The sequence below is a fragment of the Heterocephalus glaber genome, unplaced genomic scaffold, assembly GCF_053883595.1.
Source record: "Heterocephalus glaber isolate CG9 unplaced genomic scaffold, H.glaber_assembly_v1.0 deba00001673, whole genome shotgun sequence".
Classification (NCBI taxonomy): Eukaryota; Metazoa; Chordata; class Mammalia; order Rodentia; family Bathyergidae; genus Heterocephalus; species Heterocephalus glaber.
In genome coordinates this window covers 10,570,861-10,593,803 of record NW_028258410.1, presented here as the reverse complement: position 1 = coordinate 10,593,803, position 22,943 = coordinate 10,570,861, and the positions used below count along the sequence as shown (strand labels likewise).

At 44.7% G+C, this 22,943-nt stretch overlaps 1 protein-coding gene across 1 annotated transcript in view; it reads left to right on the top strand.

Annotated features, from left to right (window-relative positions):
• Positions 1-22,274, top strand: part of Cdh26 (cadherin 26) — a gene marked incomplete at its 5' end in the record, with an annotated part of 29,297 nt that extends 7,023 nt beyond the window's left edge. Inside the window, 14 exon segments of the mRNA XM_087197748.1 lie at positions 2,232-2,253; positions 2,256-2,366; positions 3,285-3,420; positions 3,422-3,446; positions 3,644-3,752; positions 3,755-3,771; positions 5,416-5,601; positions 6,823-6,943; positions 6,946-7,090; positions 9,981-10,057; positions 10,060-10,098; positions 10,101-10,208; positions 11,441-11,569; positions 12,920-22,274. Of these exon segments, the coding sequence (XP_087053874.1) occupies positions 2,232-2,253; positions 2,256-2,366; positions 3,285-3,420; positions 3,422-3,446; positions 3,644-3,752; positions 3,755-3,771; positions 5,416-5,601; positions 6,823-6,943; positions 6,946-7,090; positions 9,981-10,057; positions 10,060-10,098; positions 10,101-10,208; positions 11,441-11,569; positions 12,920-13,122 (1,428 nt within the window).
• Positions 22,275-22,943: the final 669 nt, after the last annotated feature.

Here is a 22,943-nt window from a genome sequence, read left to right as displayed (position 1 = left end):
CCACTGAACTGCCTCCACTGAACTGCCTCCACTGAACTGCCTTGGTATCTTTCTTAAAATCACTGAAGCACCTGTGTGTGGACCTGTGTTTGACTGTACCCTTTCTTCTGTCCCAGGCACACTTGTATCTTTTCACCAATGCTACACTCCTTGGGTTACTGTATCTTTATATAATACATTTTGAATCATATGGTATGAGACTTCTAGCTCTTTCTTTTTCAAAAATTATTTTGGCCATTCAAATCTATTTACCTTTACCTTCAACTTTGAAGTCAGCTTGTTGAGATCTATAAAAGTATTGTTAGTCATTTGTTTTGGGCTCGGACTGAATACAAGTCAATGTGGGAAGAATTGTCATTCTGGCATTATTAGTCTCATAAAAATGGTATATCTTTTCATTAAATTTTGATTTCTTTAATTAATGTTTAGTCATTTTCAGTAAACAAATCCTGCACATATTTTAGATTTGTAAATGGTGCTATTTTTAAAACTTTGATTTCCAGTTAATCACTGCTGGTATATATATCTTGTGACATTGCTAACACTGATTTTCAAGTGTTAAATCAGCCTTATATTCTCAGGATAAACCTCTTTCAGTCATAATGTACTGTCCTTGTAATACAGTGCTATCCTTTTAATACTGTTTGCTAATATTTTGCTGAGGATTTTTGAGTCTAGATCATGAAAGATACTGTTCTATTGCTTTCTTCTAATTTTAAAAACCTGGCTTGGTATTTGGGCAGTATTATTCTCATACAATGCATGAAGCTTTCTCTCCTGTATTTCCTGGAAGAGATTATGTTGTAATGGTACTACCTCTTCCCCCAGATTTTACTAAAATTTATCAATGAAGCCATCTGGGCCTATAGGGTTTTTTTGGTGTTGCTTTTTTCGTTTTTTGTTTTTTAGTGGATTCTGAACTACAAATTCCATTTTAAAATAGATACAGGACTATTCAGTTTATTTCTTCTTGAAAGAGTTTTGGTAGCTTTCTTTTCTCGGGAATTTGGTCCATTTTTCTTAAGTTGTTGAAGACATCAAGATAAACTTGTTCATGTTATTTCTTTATTACATAAAATCTGTAGTGATACTTCATTCCTGATGCTGATTCCCCTGCCCATTCTCTCTCTCTCTCCCCTCTTTCCTCTCGTTTGTTTTTCTGGAGGTTTGCCCATCTTACTATTTCAAAGAACCAGGTCCTAGTTTCTTGATATCATTGCTTTGCTGTTTTTTATTGTGTTGATACATAATCGTATGTTTATTGTTTCCTACCTTCTCTTTGTTTGGGCTTAATTCTGTTTCTTAAAATAGTCTTTAAGGCAGAAACTTAAATTAGTGACTTGGTACCTTAGGGAAGGAAGGACTCTACACAGGCACGTTTGAGAAGGAACAGTGTCTCTTACTCACATATGCCAGTAAGATCAGTGACCATTTAAGAACAGACCACATTTCAGTGGCTGTGCTGGTTCCTGTAAACTCTCGTTTTCCCCAAACCTTAAATATCGGTTAACTGCATGTCTTAACCATATTCATTAGGGTCTTCACTTCTCAGGATGATACTGATAACTGGTCTTTACGAGCAAACTGGTGCTCACAAGCACCTTGCTACGCTCACCCAGGTGGAGAAACTGTGATTTGAACCTAGTAAGAACTGATGATATTTTTCTTCAGGTTAGTGCATTGATTTGTTCTACTCATGCTTATTTAGCATCTAGGTTGCACCAAGGCAATGCTCAGTCCCAGGGGCTACACAGCACGTGAGAGTGATGTGAATCCTGCCTGCAGGAACTTCCAGTCTAGTGGAGACAGCTGTGATGGTTAACCTTTACTGTCAACTTGAATGGATTGGGAGCTGCCTAGGGGATTAGGAAAGCATGCTTCTGGGTGTGTCTGGGTGGGTCCTGGAGGTGTGGCCTTTAGGGTCCATATCTGGTCCCTCGCTCCATCCTCTCTGGCACTGTTCCACTGCTCTGTTTCCCAGCTGCCATGCTTGAGCTAAACATCTTTGCTACCCCATTCCCTTCTACCAAGCCAGCTAACCATGGACTGAATCCTCTGAAACTGGAGTTAAATTAAACTTCTCCTCCTTCAAATTGTGGGTGTCAGGTACTGTGTATCAGTGACAGAAAAGCTGGCCAATACACAGTGCAAACACATAATTATAACAGTTATTTGATTAGTGTCCTCAGGTAAACGGGTCTGCAATATTTATATAGTTCTTTGCTCCCTAGGTTTGTTTTGATGTTGTGGAAAAACTATGGATGAAGCTTTGATTTTCAACATTAGGATCAGTGATGTGAATGATCATGTACCCCAGTTTCCTGAAAAGGAATTTAACATCAGTGTGAAGGAGAACCAAACTGCAGGTATGTGTGAGGGGCTTCCTCCCCTGTCTCTACTCTGTCCAGGTTTCCCCCTTCCCCTGAGGACCTCCACCACCCACTCTACTCCTTCTTTTTGTAGTGCTAGGGGTTGAACCCAGGGCCCCATGCATGCTAGGTCAGCAGTCTACCACTGAGCTACATCTCCGGCATCTTTGCAGTTTATGTATGTGTGTATATGAACACACTGCGGGTTGTATACATATATTTATTTGCAGATTTTTAAAAATAATTAAATTCATATTCACATATATGTACTTTTTCATCTTTATAATAGTACAAAATGTATACATATATATATTCATACTTAAATATCTTCAGATGCTGAGTGTGTTTTTATATGTGTAGAGTCGTGAATTTCCCTTGGAAAAGTTGTATTTTACTGTTTATAACCTAACAGTATTCTCCTCCAACCTCTTGTTCTGCAATATCTTATTTTGTGGGTAAACTTTAAGATATTTAACCAATCCCTATTGCTGAACATCTGTGTTTTGTTACTTTTATAAAATATATTTCAGTGAATATATTTGAGCCTCCCACTGAAACATTATTTACTTTGCATATTTTCAGAGAGGTAGACTTTTGGTTCAAAGAGCATGCAGACTTTATTCATTCACCGGCAACATATGACAGTGTGTGATATATTGTTCATCTTTGACTATTACGCGGTTCAACATTGTGATATGTTTCTCAGCCCTTTCTATTTTTTATCAGTTACTTACTCTTTTCTTTTGCTCATTTCTGTTAGTGTGTTTGCCATTTTTCTTCATTACAATTTCCTAATTCTATTTAGATATTTCATTCATTCTGGTGTATGCCCCAGGCCATCTAACATCCTATCCTTATATTGGGTTAATAGATCGTGTTTAGTTCACAGTAATAACTTTAAAAATTTCTTTCTAGGTCAACCTATTTTTCAGATGTTATCAGCTGATTTGGAACAAGAAAATACTCCAATTTCTCATCCTTTATTTCCTTGTTTCTCAAACTCCATTATGAAAGAAAGTGGCTTCTGGATTGGTCATATTAGTAGAGAAATCTGACTCAGGATGCGTATATTATGAGGTTGTGTAGATTTTATTATTTAAAGAAACAAAACAAAACATGTTGGCTGTTTTTGAGTCCCATACTTGAGGTCTACGTTTGTAGTGGGGAGCCTTCCATGGGGAACCTTGCTATTGAAATTCTAAAATGCAACATTTCCTATAGATATGTCACTTTTCTGTATTCCCTATAAATAGTTCCTCATCCTCCTCACATAGACTGCCCCTCAGTTTACCTTACTCATCAGAGCAAGGGATTGTGGACAGCCATCCTTGTCATCTACGGGGACAGTTCATATCGATATTCAGGAAGGCAACAACCATGTGCCACATTTACCCAGGACCAGGTAGGGCACCTGCTACACTGGTTCTGAGTTTCCACACAGTCCCCAAGCCCTAAGCTTGGCTTTGCTGAGGCACCAATAAGATACATGCAGTTCTCCAAAGTCATTTAAGTTAATAGTCAACCCACTGTGATAACCATTCAGTAAGAATCACATAACCTTCCACCTTTTATAACTTTTTGCCAGAAAATATGCTAAGAAAATGTACTTCGTTATTTTTAAAGCTATCACATTAATTTTATTTTACAGACAAGGAAACTGAGGCCTAGGGAATATAAAGAATCCTTGTTAGGTTGAAGCCAGTGTTTCTTGACCTCTGTGCAACTGACATTTTGGGATGGGAAATTCTTTGTCGTGGAGGGCTGTACAATACATTGTAGAATATTTGACAGCATCCCTGGTTTCTACCCACTAGATGCCAGGCGCACTCCCTGGTTTTGATAACCGGGGGGTGGGGGTAGGAGCAGAATCACCTCTGGCTGACAAGTTTAAACACTATGATCAGGATGCTGGAGGTGAAGATGAGTAGGTAAATTCTGGCCTTGTTTCTTTGGCTCCCTTGATTTACATATTGGAGTTCTACATAAGATTTCACATAGCACAGGATTCCTAGGCTTTAAGAAAGCATTGCAGAGCCAGGGATTTAGCTCAGTAGTTCCAGCACCTGCCTCGCAAGCACAAGGTCCTGAGTTCAATCCCCGGTCCCGAAAAAAGAAAAAGTAAATGTCTATTATACTTAGCTCTTTCTCTTGACCTTTCTTGATGAGGCCTTTCTTGACTCTCTAATTAAAATTCCCCCAACCCCAACCTTCTAGCCCTTTTGTTCTTCTTTCCTCTTCTGATTAGATAGGTTTCTACTTAACTAATGTATTTGCTTTATTTATTGTCTATATATCTCCCCTCATCGTCAGCCCCTTAAAGATGATATATTGTTTTTGCAAGTACCTAAAAGAGAATCTAACATATAGTAGCCGCTACTGCATAAATGGTGCAAACAATTATTTTTAAAAGGTGTAACTTAAAACTTTTAATGAAATAATCCAAAGTGAAATGTTTTCTAATGAAAGGACCTCAACAAAAAAGTGTGTAATAACTGCAAAATAATCTTATAATTGACCCTTGTCTCAAAATCTTTCCTGGGCTTGGTTCAAAAGACAGCCAGGAAGAAAAATATACTGCTGTTTTGATGTGCTCGTCAGGAGACATTGTCATCAAAATACTGAATAACAAGCTATTGTAAGATCTCCATGTGCTTAAAACATAATCACTTTGATCTAAATAATCACAAGTATCCTATTTTAGGAGAACTAAGATTTTAGAGCATGTAAACTAGGATGTGTATTATTATTTTTAAAAATTATTAGCAAAATGGAATGCTGAGTTGGGTTGAATGGCCCTTTGGGAATTATTCGTCTGTAGGCAGCAAATCACAGGTAGGGGCACATGCTGTTCCTTACCGCTGCTCCTTCTCTTGTAGTAGGCAGTTTCAAATATCCTGAGTTCAAATTCAATACCAAAAGAAAAGCCCAGGGTGTTGCAATAAGAACCTCCCTCCGCTCACCTCCCTCCTCTCTTCCCTCTCTTTCCTTCTTTCCAAAATGCGTTTCTTTGTCTCCATTACAAGGAGATGATAGTTGCCTCTTTCAGTATAAGATTCAAATTTCTGAATGTCAAGTCCTCCAGGGTGTGTTGCATCTCTTGGTTCAAGATCCTGATTTACCATTTACATGGGCTTGGAGAGTAAAATTCTCCATATCGAAGGGCAACAAAGAGGGACATTTTGATGTCTTAGCTGATCCTGAGACCATTGAAGGGATTTTAAATGTTATTAAGGTAAAGCTATAACCACAACCACGGCAGACCAGCTGGGTGGTTGTAGATGCTGAGGCCTCTCTGTGTCAAATCAGGGATATGGAACTAGAGCAGGTATGCTGTGTCCTTAGCACACTGTGTTCTGTGTCACGCTGTGAAGAAAGCAGGGCCCCACTGCAACTTCTGTGTCTGGGCTGTGGGCTCCTCCTACTAAGATACAATCAGTATTAGGAATTATTTTTGATATTACTACATACCTCAACTTTTTAGGCAAAATTTAATACACTTATGTATGCCCTAAAATTTTCATTTTTTTCTGATGTGCTAAGAAAATGAAATGGTTTGCAACCTAAATGTTCTCCCTTTTCTTTTCTTCTGAGTGTTAATCATTTTTAACATTAAACTTTGAAAGTTGAAAGAACTTGGAGCATTTGTGTGGCCTTTAAAAAGTACAGTGAGTCTTTGGCACTGTCTACCATGCCTAATGAAAAAGCTGCCCGTGGAGGACAGTAGTAGCATTGCATTTTACTGATACAGGGCGCAAAACCTTTAGACGGACTCACGCAGCCTGACAGTGGTGGAACGGCATTGTAATGGGTGATCTGACTCAGTGCTTCTAGTCTTCATAGTCCCAGGGAGACACCAGAACACTAGGGTCCCCTGCATGGTACATGTGAGTTGCCCAGGGAAGATGCACACCTGAGACAGTTGGTCTGCTTGGGGCCTGGGTTCTGCCTGTCACTTAGAAGACTTGTAGGTTTTGCCGGCACCCAGATCATACTGTGCATACCAAGGTTCTGCCCAGCCTGTGCCCCGGATGCCTGCCATTGAATCTTCAAGCGTGCCCAGCCTTTCAGTCCTTTTAAGCCACTGGCCACTTTGTCCCCTGGATAACCATGATCATTAATATCTATATTTCCCTAAGTTCCCTTGGTTTTTTTGCAGCTTGGTTGTCACATTAATGTTTCATTAAGTGATAGTTTTTGTTGCATTTTTCATTACCCTCTGATGGATGGTGGTGCTTTTCAACCAGGAGAGGAGGAGGGAATGAAAAAAGAACTCCATAAGTGATTTGAAAATGAGCTGAAGACTGTCTTTTGATCATTATCAAAGACAGTGTAAATAATAAATGAAGTGGAAAAGCCACAAGCTCTCGAGTTCGTGAGGATGACTTGATGCTGAGCTTTCCTTCATCCAGAGTAGCAGCAGGTGCTAATGAAGTCCTCTCTCTGGGCTTTGCAGCCTTTGAATTATGAAACCCACACAGCTCCCAGCCTTGTCATTGCTGTGGAAAACCAAGAGCAGCTCTTCTCCTGCAAGGGGGACCAGTCCCAGCAGCTTGGGAGGGCAGTGGCCAGTGCCACGTGAGGGTTCAGGAGGTAGATGCCAACAACACACCTGCCTTTCACCCCCAGAGCTTCACAGTCAGTTGAGAGGACATTGCCAGGCCTGGAGTCCAGCTGGGAACTTTCAGTTCTATGGATCCAGACAGAACTCCAAGTCTGATAAGGTGAGGATGGAAGAACAGGAAGGGTGGCTCGTTCTGTTTAACTAGCCCACACCAGGGGGACTCTTATTGGCAAATGAGCCCCTTTGATGTGTTCCTGAGGTTGACTCCATCTCGATTGTGAAAATATGAGAAGCCCCCTGACAAATGCCCACTTACTGGCTAGGCATCTTTGTCACTTTTCTGATTGCTGAGCCAAAATACCCAACACCCACAACTGAAAGGAAGAAACATCTGTTTGGGCCCACAGGTTCAGAAGTTCCAGTCCTTGCATGGTGGGCCAGCTCCAAGGCAGAAACAGCATGGTGGAAGGACCTATGCAGAGGGAAGCTGCTCATGTCATGGTGGTTCAGGAAGCAGAAAGAGAAAGGAGGAGCCAGGGCCAGACTTATAGGCTTCCAGTCAGGCCCCCAAAGATGGGCCCTCACTGAGCCCTCCCTCCCGACAGTAAGTCAGAGGTACCCGGATATCCCAGTCACCCTCTACTGAGCATCTGAGGCACAGTGGTGGATTCCAGATCCAAACCACAACCCTAGCTTAACTGTCTTCCTCATTCTGCAGCTTCCTCTCCCCAGCCTGGAGAATTTGCCTGCTCATTTCCCTTTCCATCTAGCACAGTTTCTTCTAGGGTTTTTTTTTTTTTATACGAAAATAATGTTACATGTTTCTTTTTCCCTTTTTACCAGAGATTATAAATGGACAGCCTTCTTGCTCTGGACTTCAGAAGTGGTTGTTTTTAAATTTGGTACGGTTTACATACAATTTGTCATCTTAACCAGTTTGAGGTGTACAGATTAATGGCATGAAGTACGTACACATGGTTGTGTAACCATCACCACCATCTACCCCCAGAACATTTTCATCTGCCTAAATGAAACTCTATACCTGCTAAAAACTAGCACCCCATTTTCTACTGTCTACCCCTGTGAATTTGACTTTTTCAGTACCCCATGAGTGGAACCCTACAGCATTTGTCTTTAAGTGCCTGGCTTTCTTTCCCTTAGCATAATGTATCCAAAGTTCATCCATGTTTAGCACATGTCATAGTTTCCTTCCTTGGTAAGGAAGAATATCCATGTCCATTTACTATAATTTTGTTGATCCATTCATCTATCCACGGGCACTTGAGTTAAATGTCTTCTTTTTGAAAGTAAAGTTTTTAGTCTTTAAAAATCAAGAGATTATGTACAGAAACTTGGATTTTCTAGATGCTCTTGAAAAAATCAAGAAGATTTGGCATCTGGTCTATGTTCTACGGGGGGGGGCCATGGACCATTTGAGACAGAATGGGGCTCCCGCATCTTGCCCTTTCTCAAGGCCAAGCTTGACCATTGGCCCCCATCCCTGTCAGGCCCACTTTGCTCATCTCTGTCACCTGCTTAGCACCTGTCTACACTGGAGCTTGAGACCCCCTTCCTTAGGGCAATGTTTCCCAACATACCCGCTAGGAAAGCCAGATTTTAAAAATATTTCCAATTAATCACAGAGTGATAATTTTGTACAATATGCCTCAAATTAATTACCAGAAAAGTAATCCTATATTGGGGGACACAGCAATACCAATGGTTATCAGAATTTCTCAACACTTGTTCTCAATCTCTGCAATGTTCTCAGTGTGAGCAATAACCAGAAACCACACTGGTGCCTGCTGAATAAGTGCAGCCCTTAAGCAGTGGCTGTCAAACAACGCATGCATCAGATTCCCTGAAGGACTTGTTGAATGCAGATTGCTAAGTCCTGCTGGTAGAATTTGTGATGCAAAGTTCTAGGGTGAAGATTTGCATTTCTGGTAGGTTCACAGTTGATGCTGCCAGCCAAGGGCCTTTGGGAACCACTGATGTAGAGCCTGTGTCTTCTTTATTGATGTTTTCCTGAGTATGGTTGCTCTTCAGTAGATTTCAGTAAATATTTGGATTGTGCTGAACTTAAAAACTGGACAGTCCATTCACTTTAGCCTCAGATAATTGTTTTTCCAAGGAGTTGGTTGAGTGCCTTGTGCAATAAGGCCGAAGCAATATCTGGTGTGCAGATGTTGTTCAGTTTTGTTCTGCTCCCCCTGCATTCCTTGTAGTTAACCTGTCATGCCCAGGCTTGCATAGAGGGCTATGTTTTGGCCTGAGATGTTCCACAGAACTCTGAGCTTCTACACGGTTTGGAAACATTGCAAAGCCACGAAAGCTTCTGAAACTTTACTTAAGAGGTGAAGTACAAAATGGAAAAGCTTCAATACCTTTAAAAACTGTGACCTATAAGGAGTCAGAGAACGACAGTTGTTAACCCCTTGGAAAACAGTTTACCAAGTGCGGAAGGATTGCTCTTCTCCACCCCTTTCTGGACCTGTGATTGTTGTTTGGTTGAGTACAGAAAGTTGCTACTGTGGGCCCTTTGGTAGGCAATTGTTGTTGGCAACCAGAGATGGTTCCAAGATGCCCTCTGTTGGCCAATGGCTCTCAGAAATCCTTGGGAGCTTGGCATTCCTACCTCTTAAAATGGTGTCAGGTCCACACAGGTGAAGGGCTGGGCCAGATTACCCACTGGGATCCTTTGCATTTTGCTTCAAAGTGAACCTTGCAGAGCTAGTGAAGTTCTCCGCCTCCCCTGCAAGAGAGGGTAGGTGTTTAACATTAAGCCAGAGCAGACAATGTTATGCCCAGTCCAACGTGAAGGGGGACACTTAGCATTCCAGGGAGCATCGACTTGGCACAGAAATAGGGTCGTCACACTGTCGTTCTTGTGCCTTCACAAAGTTCATGGACATTCACATGGTTTCACTGGTCTTAGAATTTCCACATTGCTTATGATAGGAATGGTGCTCCTAGGCCATAAGTATTCTGATTTGTCTTTTTATGTTACTTTTTAATTTTAAAATGTTTGTTTGTTTTCCTTCCACAAGATATGAACCGGCCCATGATCCGGCAGACTGGGTCACTGTGGTTGGAAACTCAGGAGTGATTACCACCAGGGAAGCACTTTGACCCAGCCCCCTCATGTACATGATAGCTTTTACACAATCACTGTCATGCTGTTGACAATGGTGAGTGTTACCAAGACTGGGGGAAAATAGTGCTCATTCTCACTTCCCAAGGGAGAGAGCTTTTCAACACGATGGAGAAAACTGTAAAATAAACCTTGTTATCACATGGCATCCATGCTAGTGATTATTTTTTATAATAACTCTTGAAATGGCAAACAAGGGACAAATACCATTGAAAGAAAGGCACTATTTATTCAGAAGAGACAAACCAGTGAGGAAGCTGCCATCAAACCCATCTTTTTCATCTGTTCATAAGATAATGCTACAGCTCTTTGTCAAAGCCAATGATGTGTGATAAATATTTAGCACAGTTTCCTGAACTTGGAATGGGATATAAGCTTAGGCAGATGTGATGGTATGGGACACATTTGTCACAAAGCAGGATGGGTGGTTTTATGAACAAGTTTTAACACATTTCTCTACAGTCTCCCAAAGCCAAATTTTTAAATGCACCAAAACAAAGTAAAACATTTCAAAAAACTTTAAGAATCTTATTTAAGAAAATCTGTGAACTGAAACCCAGGCTCCAAGTAGTATGTAAGTGTCTCTCCCATTTATATAATTAACTGGTGGAACGTTGGTAATGAGGATATGAAACATGTTCCTAATCAGCATTCCATGAGGAGAAAGGAAGTAAGTCAATGTTCCAAAGTTCCGTGCTTCTGTTAGGGTTTTTTGATTGACATTTATTTTAATTAGAAAAATGATTTTTACATAATTATAGATTTAAGTGCAGTTTTAAGAAATAATAGAGTGGGTCCTGAGTAGCCCTTGCCTCCTTTCCCCGGAGTGACATCTTGTGCAACTACAGTGCAGCCTCATAGCCAGGATATTAACGAGGGACGGCCAAGAACAGGACCTTCCCACCCCCACCGCCCCTCAGACGGCCTTTCTGCAGTCACCCCATTCCCTTTCCCCTTCCTCCTCACACTTGGCTTGGTTGACAGATCAGTTTATTTGACGATTCCACATTCTACCTTGTTTACAAATGATTTGAGGTGGCAAGTGTTTTCTTAAGTTACCTAGGTAGTCTGAATTTCCTTAAAAGCAAAATAATAGAGGAAATACTCACCTGGAAAACCCATGACTTTGAAGAGAAAGATCTGCTTCAGTATTCCGGTGGGCTGATCCTTTCTTGGGAGGCTGAGAGTGCTTCTTTCCCAGACTCTGAGTGCAGGAGGAATGCTCCGGTGGTTGATAACCCCTTCTGCATTCCCTCTCCTTACAAGACCTCCCACCAGGGACTGGTACAGGAACACTGATGACAGCAAGGATAGCACGCCAACTCTCAGGCCCTCTTCTCCCACCTGGCCTGTGAGTCTGCAGTGGGCAGCCCGCCCTCCTGGAGGCAGAGGATCAGGACCCAGCCCTGCTCAGACCATTTACATTGGAATTGGACAACGCCTGGGCAAATGCAGAAGACACCTGGAAATTGGGGAAACATCAGGGTGAGTGTTTGGGTTAGAGATAAAGGGTTGAAAATGACAAAATCCCAATTCAAATACATTTTGACAAAAGAAAAAAAAAAAAAAAAAGAAAAGTACTGCTCTGTTTGTCACTGAAGAGTGTGGCAAGCCTGCATCCTGGCAGATCCGGCCCGGTGCTCCTCCCAAGCCACTGCACAGCTTGGCTCTGTCTTTCTCCGGCTCCCTTCATTCTCAGGTTGGCTATTTTTTTAGGGTGCCAAGGTGGTGACTGTCGTCCTCAGGACATGCCATTTCACCTGCGAGAGAGGGCTGTCAGTGAAGGCTCCAGGACTGCTGTCACTGCTTGGCATGAGTCACTGGTCTGGTAACCACTGGACAGGAACTGGAGGCTGGACTTGGGTCGGCTGGTCTGAACCTGCTGCTGGACCTCGTTGGAATTGGTTTAGTCTCCCCTGATCTACAGGGGACACGGGTTCAGGAAGTGTGCATTCTCCTGGAGGACAGTTGGCGTGCTCTTACCAGAGGAGGAGCAGATGCTGAGCAAGCCAAAAGCCACAGGCATCCTGGTCAACATTTTCCTCTGTGTTCCTATCAGTGGGGTCTGGAGAAGGTGCATGTTTTAGGTGAAGTACGAACTTACGTTTACAGCTTCAGGATTCAGAGTGAGCAGTAAGCATTTCTCCTTCCCTCAAGTGAGGTACAGTCTTTGCACTTGGTTTGAGAAGGGACTTTCTAAGTCCTGGGATGTTACAACTAACAAAAGTGTCTTCGCTTAGCGGTAGGTCTTGAGCTAAACCAGATAGGAACAGTGTGACTAGAGCCGGAGCTCTGTGTCACACAATGACTGTCAAGCCCTAGAGAAAGGTAAGACTGGGGCCAGCCACGTGGAAAGACACTCAGGTTTCCTGACCAAGTCCCAGTGAAGACTCAGGGCACTGAGGCAGAGTGGGCTTCACTGGCAGGCAGCGTCCATGAGTGCTGTCACTCACGGTCCTCCTGCCTTTGTGAGGAAGTCCCATGAAGCTGGAACTAGGAACTGGGAACTCCTGGCATGAGTCTGTGCCCTGTGCTCTTCTTCTTTTGCCTGACTTTAATCTGTACCTTTGCTTCATAGTAAGCTGTGAAACTGGAGTAACAGTTTCGCAGTGAGTTCTGAGTCATGGAGAGCTGTCAAACCAAGGGTGGCCTTGGGTCTGCTTGAACTTGCAGTTGGTGTCAGACGTGAGGGTGGTCTTGGAGACCATGCCCTCTGCCTTGGCAGTTGGCTGACTTCACAGGGAGCCTCGGCACGTGGGGGACATTTAGGAAGTATGTGCTGAGCAGGTGAACAGATGTGTGAGTTCATTCTGCAAAGCCCTTTTCCTGTTGTAGGTCACTCAGCTGAACTCCTGATGCTGAGAAGCCTCACCCCTGGTAGTCCCTCAATGCGACTCTTCACTGGAGACAGACAGGGCCTCTCCCGGAAGCAGATTGTCCTTGTGAGTGTCTGTTCCTGTCCCCATGGATTCACATGCACGGATCGCTCAGATGCAGCCATCAAGCTGTGGCGGGAGCCCTGCTCCCTGTCTGCGTAGCATCAGTGGTTCTGGAGGTCCATGGGCCAGAGGGGCAGATTCACAGAGGTGGGAGGTAGGTGACATCAGGGTTGGTGGGAGCCACTGACGATGGCCTTCAGGTTGACTGGGATCAAAGGTCCCAGCCATCCTGGCTGGCTGCAGAAGCAACTTCTGCTTTATTGCCAGCAATTTCAGTGGTGGAGCCTACAGAGGGGCTCATCCAAGAGTAGTCCCTGGTTGTGTGCATCTCATAACCACGAGGGTCCTGGGCTTGGCCAAGGTAATAAAGAAACTATTTTTTTTCTCATGAAACAATCTAATATTCCTGGCCAGATAGAAGCAATCAGTTAACAAACAGGTATCTGACTCTACCTGTGCCCTAAGCTGCGTTGCACTCTGTAGCTGTAGAGATGATAAGGACAAACTGTGGCCCTGTCTGCTTGTGGCTGGGTTAGAGTGCTTGCACCCTGACACCCTTGGAGCTCTGGTGAAGGTGAACTTGCTCTGTCCCTCCTGCTTAGCTTGTCACAGCAACCCTGCTTTCCCTGCCACGCTGCTACTTTACATCTGAACCCAGAAAGCACAGAGGCGGTTCCTCAAGATGACCAGATCCTAGGGCCTGGGATTTAGCTCAGCAGTTCTGCCACCTGCCTTGCAAGCGCAAGGTCTTGAATTCGATCCTTGATACCAAAAAAAAAAAGATGACCAGATCCTGATCATGTAGAGCAGCGAGGGCAAAGCCATTTCAGCCTGGGGCGTGGACTAGGATGTGTTGTATTCACGGCAATTATGTCAATAATACATGGACACAATGGATCATGGTTTTTACGCTTTGAATCATCCCTTGTGTTTTTCACTCTTAATCATGTCTGAGTCACAATTAGGACAAAAAAATCTGCAAAAATTGTCCAACTCAACTACATAGATTTGTGTTTCAGATCAGTGGTTCTCAACCATGAGCAGTTTTGCTCCCTAGAAGATACTCAGCAATGCCTGGAGGAAATTTTGCCTGTCACATTTAGGGCATGCCCAAAGCCTCTAGGGTTTGAAGCCAAGGGTGTTGCAACACATAAAGCAGCATCCACTGCAAAGAATTGTCTCAGTAGGTGTCCAAAGTGCTGGGGTTGAGAAATCCTGGTCAAGGTAATGATATCTTGCTAGGCAGAGGCTCTCTAAGTGGAAATGTGCCCTGATCACTGGTAAGTAGTGTGCGTGGGCTTCTTGGCCATTGTAGAGGTGGTGTGACAGAACCTGCTCCTGCGCTCTCCTCCAGCAGAGACACCAAGGAGAAAGCTACCTGGTCTTGCAGGATGAGACATGGGCTACATTTCTGCCTTTGCATCTTTCTAGCTTCATGCAACTGAGCAAGCCATTGACTGCCCTCCTCACCTGTGAGCTGGGATGATGCCATGGGTCAGAGGTCAGTGAGCAGCTCAGCCTGACCCATGCAGAGCCGTAGGCCAGGGACTCTGGTTGTCTCATCTGCTGCTTCCGAAGTTCAGTTTCTGTGCCTCAGTCATCCTCACAGCAGCTCTGGATTGGGTTAGATGGTTGAGGAGAGGAGAGCATCATGAGCTCTGCTCTCTGTCTTCACCTAGAGCTGGGAGTGGTTGATCTAACAAGTGAAAGCAGAAAAAAATGGCAAAGGGGGACATTGTCGTTCATGCTCATCTGATGCCTCCACCCATGATGTTTATTACTGAATTAAGTGAGGCATTTTAGGGTAAAAACTTCAATTTCACTTTGATACTATGTTCCACTAGAGAGATATTACAAGAACTGTTTGGTGGTAGAGGAAGCTGGTCAATGACTGAGACTCCTAGGATTGGGCTCACATTTTGTCTTCCCTAAGGGTATGACAGGGGGAGAGGAGCAGCCTTAGGCAGATCTGCATCTATACACATCCACAGCGGGCTGTGAGCCCTTCCTGAAAAAGACCGATGGTGCAAACCTCTAGATAGCTGAATCTTCACATCAGCAATGACAGCTGTAGTTACCTTCTGGTTAGTTTCTGCAATTTTAAGAGAAGAACCATCTTGACTGACAAATAATCTTTGTGTATTTGTGGGAAGGTCTTGCTTTAGTCAGTGAGGACTCTCAAGCATGGAGGAAATAGAAGTGGCTCAAAGGCCCAGGAGCGATGCCCCCACCCTTCCTGGGGGCGGAGCTAAGGTTGCTACACCTGGAGGTAGCGGGCGGGAAAGTTGCTCTCCCCAGCACTGGATGAGATGGTACCCAAGTGCTGGGTGTCCTAGGCGCCTTCTGCTTGGGAGCTTTGTAGTTGTCTCTTGGGAGAGAGGAAGCAGCTATAGAAGCAGAGTATGGGAAAGGGCTTTGGTCATTGTGAGCTGAGACAAGGCAAGGTGGGGACTTCACAATAACAGAGCACTGGCCAAAGATCAGCTCTGTCAGAGGGACAAGAGCCTCACCCAAGGCAGAAGGACTTTGTTCTCTTCTTGTACCAAGATGTCCCCTGGCTTCCCATGCACAGCTTGGGACACATCTCCGTTTCTGTGTCTTCAGGGTCCTGAGAACTGGGATCCAACAAACCTGGTTTAGCTGCCAAACCTAAACACATCAGTTTTACAATCCAGCTGACACTTGGCTTTCATATATAAAATGAAGATAAGATCTCTCTCTCTTTCTCTCTCTCTCTCTCTCTCCCCTTTTCTACTCTTTCTCTCAGGTTATTGGACATTTTAATCAAATAACTCGTAAAGTGCTTGGCATAGGATAGCACCCTTACAGGCACACAATAAATGGGGGCAGCCAATATTAGTATTATTAACAGTAATTGGTCAATAAGGCCATCTCAAGGTGCACACACTTACTTGTCCACCCACCTTACCTGACCATACCAGGCCTGGGGAAGACCATCCAAGATGGAGTCATGGGTTCTACCCCCATTGTCACCTTCTGCTGCTGAGCTATAGGGATGTGTCCTGATGGAGATGGTCAGGGGATTGCATACATGCCTTCCTTGCTGGTGGGGAACCTAGTGAGTCCTAAGACTGAAGAAACCCGGCACCCATCAGTGTTTGAGTCCCTCACTGACTGTATTTGTTGAACAAAGAAAGAATAGGACAAGGTGCAGGGTGGTATGCAACAGTGGAGACCACAAGAGCCATCACCGTCAGTCTTAGGAGAGGGTGAGCTTTGCGACCCTGAGGCCTCCTGAAGCAAGTCTTTCACTGAAACTCTGGACAATGGACAACTCATCCTCACAACCAGCAATTACAAAAGACAAATGAATAACATCTCTCCCCAGATAAATCATCAAGGTTTATGTTTCTTCTCTGATGATGTTGTTATAACACGTTTAGGGGAAATGTCATTTCTTGTTTTCTGATTTTACTGCTGCCATCTGTAATCCCAGCCTCTGTCATATTTCTCTCCTGTGCAGGTTCCATAGACAGCTGTGGAGGATCAGGTGCCAGCTCTGTCCTTGGGCACAGGTGTGGCCAGAGCCCAGCTAGGTGCAAAGGCAATGTGCTGCTTATTTGCTTCTTGGTTTTAAGCAGAGGAGTATCTTTGCTGATGGTTTCATGACAGGTGCAGCCTCAGGCCCCTCTCACTGCCACTTCCGGTGAGGTCTTCCTGCAGGCTGCTTCCACCCAACCCACTTGCAGGGCACCAGCCTCACTCAGCTTCACACTCATCCACCTTGCCGTGTCAGGGCCACTCCTTTGTGATGGCACCAGATGACTCAGTAATTCCAAACTGCTGTCTGTCCTGCCCCTTCTTCATAACTTTTGCCATATCTATTTGCCACTTGGACTTTGTTTAAATGTACTTGCCTATACATTAAGTACATTTATTTCAAGTAGGAAATTTTATGTTTTAATGAGAAACTTCTTTTGCTTGTATAAAGAAGGAAGTGTGGAAATAGACACAAAGGAAATGCAGTGGTACCTTGGTGATCCTTGTTAATTGGTTCTGGGAGCCGTGACAAATACCAAACCTGATGACTCCCAAATTCTTTTGGCTGGAAAGGGTGACAGGTCACCGGACAATGGACACTGACAAGTTTAGCTTGTGTACCAAGTACCAAACAAACAAGTACTGGAACAAGATGCATCAAAATGAATGGAATACCAAATCCTGTGAGTTTCAAAGCACTCAGATACTCAGGTGTGGGCCGGGGATTTAGCTCAGTGGTTCTGGCACCTGCCTCGCAAGCACAAGGTCCCAACTTCAATCCCCGGTACCAAAAAAAAAGAAGAGTCAGGTGTGACAGTAGAACACAAATTCTGGGTAAGTGATGCTACCTGTCAGAGATGGGGAGGGGGGGTACTCTCTGCGAAAATGGAAAGGGGAGAGGTGTCAAAGCCGCAGTAGCATCAGAGTGACACTTTCTCCTGAGCATCGTTGGGGTATGGAAGAGGAATTAGAATGGGACAATTGAGTGTTATTTAAAGTGGTTTCCAAACTGGCTGAACTTTCCTTTCTCAAGTGGTAGCTTGGAAACAGAAAACTGACCGGGGACTGCCTAAAGTCACAGAGCAGGGCTCAGGGCCAATGTGCATTCTGGTCACTGGTCCCTGCTGCTGGGGGAGGACTACCTTTCCCCCACTTGTAGTAAGAAGTCTTGTAGGCTGGTGGTGATGGTGGCATTCTCCTTCCTCCCTAAATGGTCTGCAGGCTTCTAGAGTCCAGAGGCATTGCCCTAAGGAGCACACCCATGGCTACTTCACAGCATCCCTGGCTGTGGACTGCACATGCTCAGTCCCCCTGAATTTTCACCAGAACCCCACAGGGGAGGGACAAGCAATCTGAACTCCTTGTTTTCCAGAGGAGAAAACTGAGGGTTTCTGGTTTCTGTTTCTTGAGGGGTCCCTAGGTTCGCTTCCCAGCCTCCTGCAAGTCACAAGCAGATCTATGAGGACTGGTTAAATATACCTCATTCATTTTCACACCCTTGCCCCAAGTTAAATCATCACATAGGTTTACTGAGCAAGCTGACATTTTAAAACCTGCTGCACAGTAAAATATCTTAAATAAAACCATTTTCCAGGTCCATTGCCTGCTTTATTTTCTTTGAACTTTTACTTTATTATTGAATGGCCTAAATTAAAATGATAGAAATTCAAAGCAGTAATATCAGTGGTCCTGTCCTTAAATCTAAACCATTTCCGTTGTCAGAGTGACCTTGTATAACTCAGCTGGGTGCATATGCACATTTTAGGGATCTGTGCCACCCATGGGAGCTCAGAAGCTGTCTGTCTAGGTCCTGTTAGCCTTTGTCCATGTACCTCTCCTCTCCACCTTTCCTCTCCCAGCTCTTCCTTCACTCCCGACCTCTGGGCCTGTGAGCAGCAGGACACGGGCAAGGCCACCTCGGCAGGTTTGTTCTCTCCTGGGGAGAAATGCATTGTCTTGGAATGAGTCAGTGTCTCCCCCAGGATCGCAGTGAGATGGTGCATGCATCAGGCCAAGTACTGTCTGCTCAGGGCCTCCAGTGAGATACAAAAGTCTGTCCCCCACTGCATCCCACCAGGGACTGATGGCTGTTTCCCTTAAGAGAGGGCCTTTCGATAAGATTCTATGACATCATTAGCATGACCACATAGTCAGTGAAAATCTGAGAAGTGGGGCTTTCTCTTACAGGCTTGGTACATTCAACCACCTTTCCACGTAACCAGTTGTTACTATTTTTGCTGGTAGTCAAAAGTGGATAGTCCTGATCAAATATGACACTTTTTGTGAGACCTCCAAACACACACGTTTTCTTGTGTCCATCTAAGGGCACCAGAGCCATCAATAAGGTTAAGATCACATGATGTTAGCCCTGATCAAACTCTTTCCCAGTGATCTTACACTTCTTGCCCAAAAGACCCCTGGTTTCCCCTCTACAATGTTTTTATACAATCTACATACAGATTCTTAAAGCACTGCTTTGCTTTGCAGAATGATTTTTCTGAAATAATTTTAGACTCATAAGAAGTTGCAGAAATAGTACAGAGAGTTCCCACGGACCCCTCCTAACTCCCCCAGGTCGCATCTCTTATAACCAGACCGCATGATCAAAGTCAGGAAATCGACTGTGGCCTGCACTACTGATGCAGGTCACAGGTGTGAATCTCATCCAGACCTCGCCAGTTTAATTTGCCCCTATTAAAAAGTTCCCTTTTCTGACATATAACTGAAAAGTATGCCAGAGCCAAAGGGCTGTGCTAAGAGAGCTTCAAAAACAGGGTCCCCAGTCTCTGTGATTTCATCTTTCCCCGGGCTGTGTTTGAGTAAAGATAAAAAGATGGTGCTCTTGGCACCAAAGGTCCTGCTGTGCAGCCACCAGTGAAGGGTTTGTACACTTCACAGAGGAATCTCTGCTCCTTCAAGAGCACAGAGACCAAGCAGCGCTGCTTTTTTTTTGGTACCTGGGATCGAACTCAGGTCCTTGCGCTTGTGCAGCAGGAGGCGAAACCACTGAGCTAAATCCCCGGCCCCGAGCAACGCTTCTTGGAAGGGCACATGCTTGGCTCAGTGCTCTGCTGATGTCATCTTGACATTTTTAATTTTTGAATGAGGGCTCACAGTTGCCTTTGCACCATGCCCTGCATGTTGTCCTGCATCCTCAGGTGGATGAGTGTCACTCACACGTGCTGAGGCCATGGTTGGGGCACTGTTTGAAAACTGAAGACAGTGTACGAGTCTCCTGCTCCCTTACCACAACACAGTGTCACACGTGTCCACGCCTTTCTGCTGTGAGTGAACACATTGCTCATTACAGAATCATTATGCCTTTCATGAAAAGCAGTATTATCACAAGAATTTCTAGTTATGAATTTTTCTTGTTTGGTAATTTATGCAAAACCAATAAAACCTCATCCTTCTTAAATGTAAGGGCTGTGACCTGCTCTTTGAGCCAAGAGGAGTGCAGATCTCTACTCCTGTAAGGACAGATCTGAATGATGCATGAAGAATTACTTATTGGTCTGCCTAATACCTGTGGGAAACCCTGAGAATTAGACATGTGGAAAAGAAGAGGTGGTATAAAATATGTCCAGTGTCCAAACAAACTAGAGGATAAGTGAATGTGGAACACAGATTAAAGTAAAGCATGGTACCTAGTGACTTGAAGGTACATGAGGTTTTAACCTGGGGAAAATTTCTTTTGCTACTGAGTTGCTATGAACTCAGTCACAGGCAGATATGCTCCTGCTGAGTGTCTTCAGATTTACCGAATATTTGAGCTACTGAAGTCCTAGAGATCACCTCGTTCATTTTTTCCTTACTTTTAGCAGCAGAATCTTTCTTTTCAACTGAAATCCCGCGAAGAACTCCATTATAAATAACACAGATGAATGGCTTTCATAAGCTTCATGACTGAGTAGGTTAAGACTTATAACACAAAACTATTACCAAAGTAACGAACGAAAATAATGATTCTGATGAAAACAAACAAAAGCAGAACAAAACAATTAAAAAAGGAAATTGGAGATTGTGGAAGAAGTTTGCAAAATTACGTTTTCTTAGCACCAGTGCTTTGTCTTGCATTATTGTCAATTGGTTTGTGAAGTATCAAGAAAATTTTCATACACATGGGCAACAGATTCAAATATTAACAGTATTTACATAGTTCAATTTATCATATTAGGATTCTCTTTGATATCAAACGTGGGATGAAAAGCTCCATTCAGTTGTCATAAAAGCAAACTAATGGGCATTCTAAAGAACACATTGGGCAGGGTGGGGCACGAAATACCTAAAGCCAATTGTCACTGTGTTGCCAACAACAATACCAAATGTTAGAATTGAAATACTCTGTGAATAATTCAGGTGAAAATTCAGGTGAAAATGACTGACAAAGTATCTTTGAGGAGTGGAGACTTGGGGACACTGAGGCCAGGGAGGACCCTGCTGGGGACAGGATGCTGTCAGTCCCAGTGAGTGACTAGGAGTGGGGGTTCAAATCTGCTCAAGGAAAACCCACCCCAAGCAGCCATGGGGAGAAGCCAGGTGGGAGGCTGGCGGGCAGCTTCCTCTGGCCGGGATGGACCACTGTACCTGCCTGTGTAGCACAGTCTGCAGCCTACTGATCTGGGCTGGGTACAGTGCACAGTGAGCCACTTGGGGCGTCGCATCTCCAATCCAGTATTCCCGGCACTGGGAGCCAGGCAGGCAGGGTACCTGGGGCTCTTTGCAGCAGTCCACAGCCTTGTTGCTTTCACTTAATGTGTTTAGTCCAATTTACCTTGATGTGGTGTGCTCTGCTGTATACACACACAGACATACTCGTGCACAGAGATGGCATGCATGTGTGTGCATTTGTGTGTGTGTGTGTATATATATATATACTCTCCACATTTCTACGTGTCTTCTGGAATCCCTAACTCAGAGATGATGGGAAGTCAACTCAGCCATAAAGTCCACCAGCATGTTACAGACAAATGGACGTGTACTCTCCAGTTTTAAACTTCTAGCGCTTGTTGGACCTGGGAAACACCAACAGTCCTAAGGCCTGGAGGTCCTGTGTTGTTCTCAATCACCTGGCTTCTGCCTCTGCCTCACCCTCACCCACCTCTCCAGCCTGTAGCCACATGAGAACCCACCTGAGTTACTCTGGGCCCAGGGCCCATGTGATTTCTTCTGCCTGGAGAGTCTTCCTCCTCCTCTTCTTCTGTCTCTCCCTGTCCTGAGTGGCCTCCTTGGCCCCAGCTGAACGAGGTCCTTTCCCATCTTCCTTTCTTACCACTCTTAACGCTTCTCATCACTCTTGGCTGCAGGTCCTGCCTTCGGTGGGCAGGGGAGCAATGTTACTTGTCAGCCGTGCGGCACCTTGCTGGCATCCAGACCCACCCTGACATGTGACTTAGCTGTAGAACTTCTGGCTCCCAGGTGGCCACAAGACAGGCATTGAACCTGTTCCCTGCCACTGTGCCTTCATTCCCTGAACAGTGCCCAGAGCCAGAGCCAGAGCCATAGCACAAGTGAGTCCCAGCGTGCCTGCCTGGGCTGACCCTGAGCCAGATGAAGAGAGAGGGCAGTTAGAAGAACAGGAAAGGAATGAAACTGTTACTAAATCCCATTTGTGGACTGACCCTTAGTGTAGCTGGGTAGGTACACTTTGACTTTCCTCTTCCCTGGAATTGTGTTTCAGCCCAGGCATTGGAAAGTGTAGCAATGGAACTTGCAGGTCCTCTTCTCTGCCCTTTGTGAAAAAGGGAACTCCAGCCCATTGTCCTTGACTTGACCTTCACCTCAAGGAGACTTCTTGTGTTGAGTAGGCCCACCCTCATCTGTGTCAGGGTCATCAATGTGTCTGTGTTGGAGGGAGCATGACCAGGGTCCTCAGTGAGGTCAGGACTCTGCTGGTTTACTTTGTAGTTTTGCCTGCATCCCACAGAGCCCAAACACCCTGTGGAACTGATGGAAGGAAGAAAGCTGCAGACATGGAGTTGGGTAGGGGGCTCCCCTTGTCCTGTGCATCAGTCGTCCATTCTGCCAGTCCCCCTCTGCTCCAGACATGACCTGGGGACCTTCCTTCCAAAAGCACTGTGTTGGTCAGCTCAGGCTGCCATAAAAACCTGTATCTCATTAGCTCAGGCTGCCCTAACAAAATGTTACGGTTAACAAACTGGGTGGCTTAAATAACAGGCACTTACTGCCTCACAGCTCTGGAGACTGGACATCCGCGATCAGGGTGCCAGTGTGTTTAGCTCAGGTGAGCACTCTCTCCCGACTGGTAGATGGCCACCTTCTCGCTGTGCACTCCAAAATGGGGAGGATGGAGGAGAGGGACTGGTATCTCTCCTCTTAGGGCCCTGGCCCCATCAAGGCTCCACCCTCCCCTAAACTTAGTTACCCCCCAGAGGGCCTATTGCCACAGACATTCACAT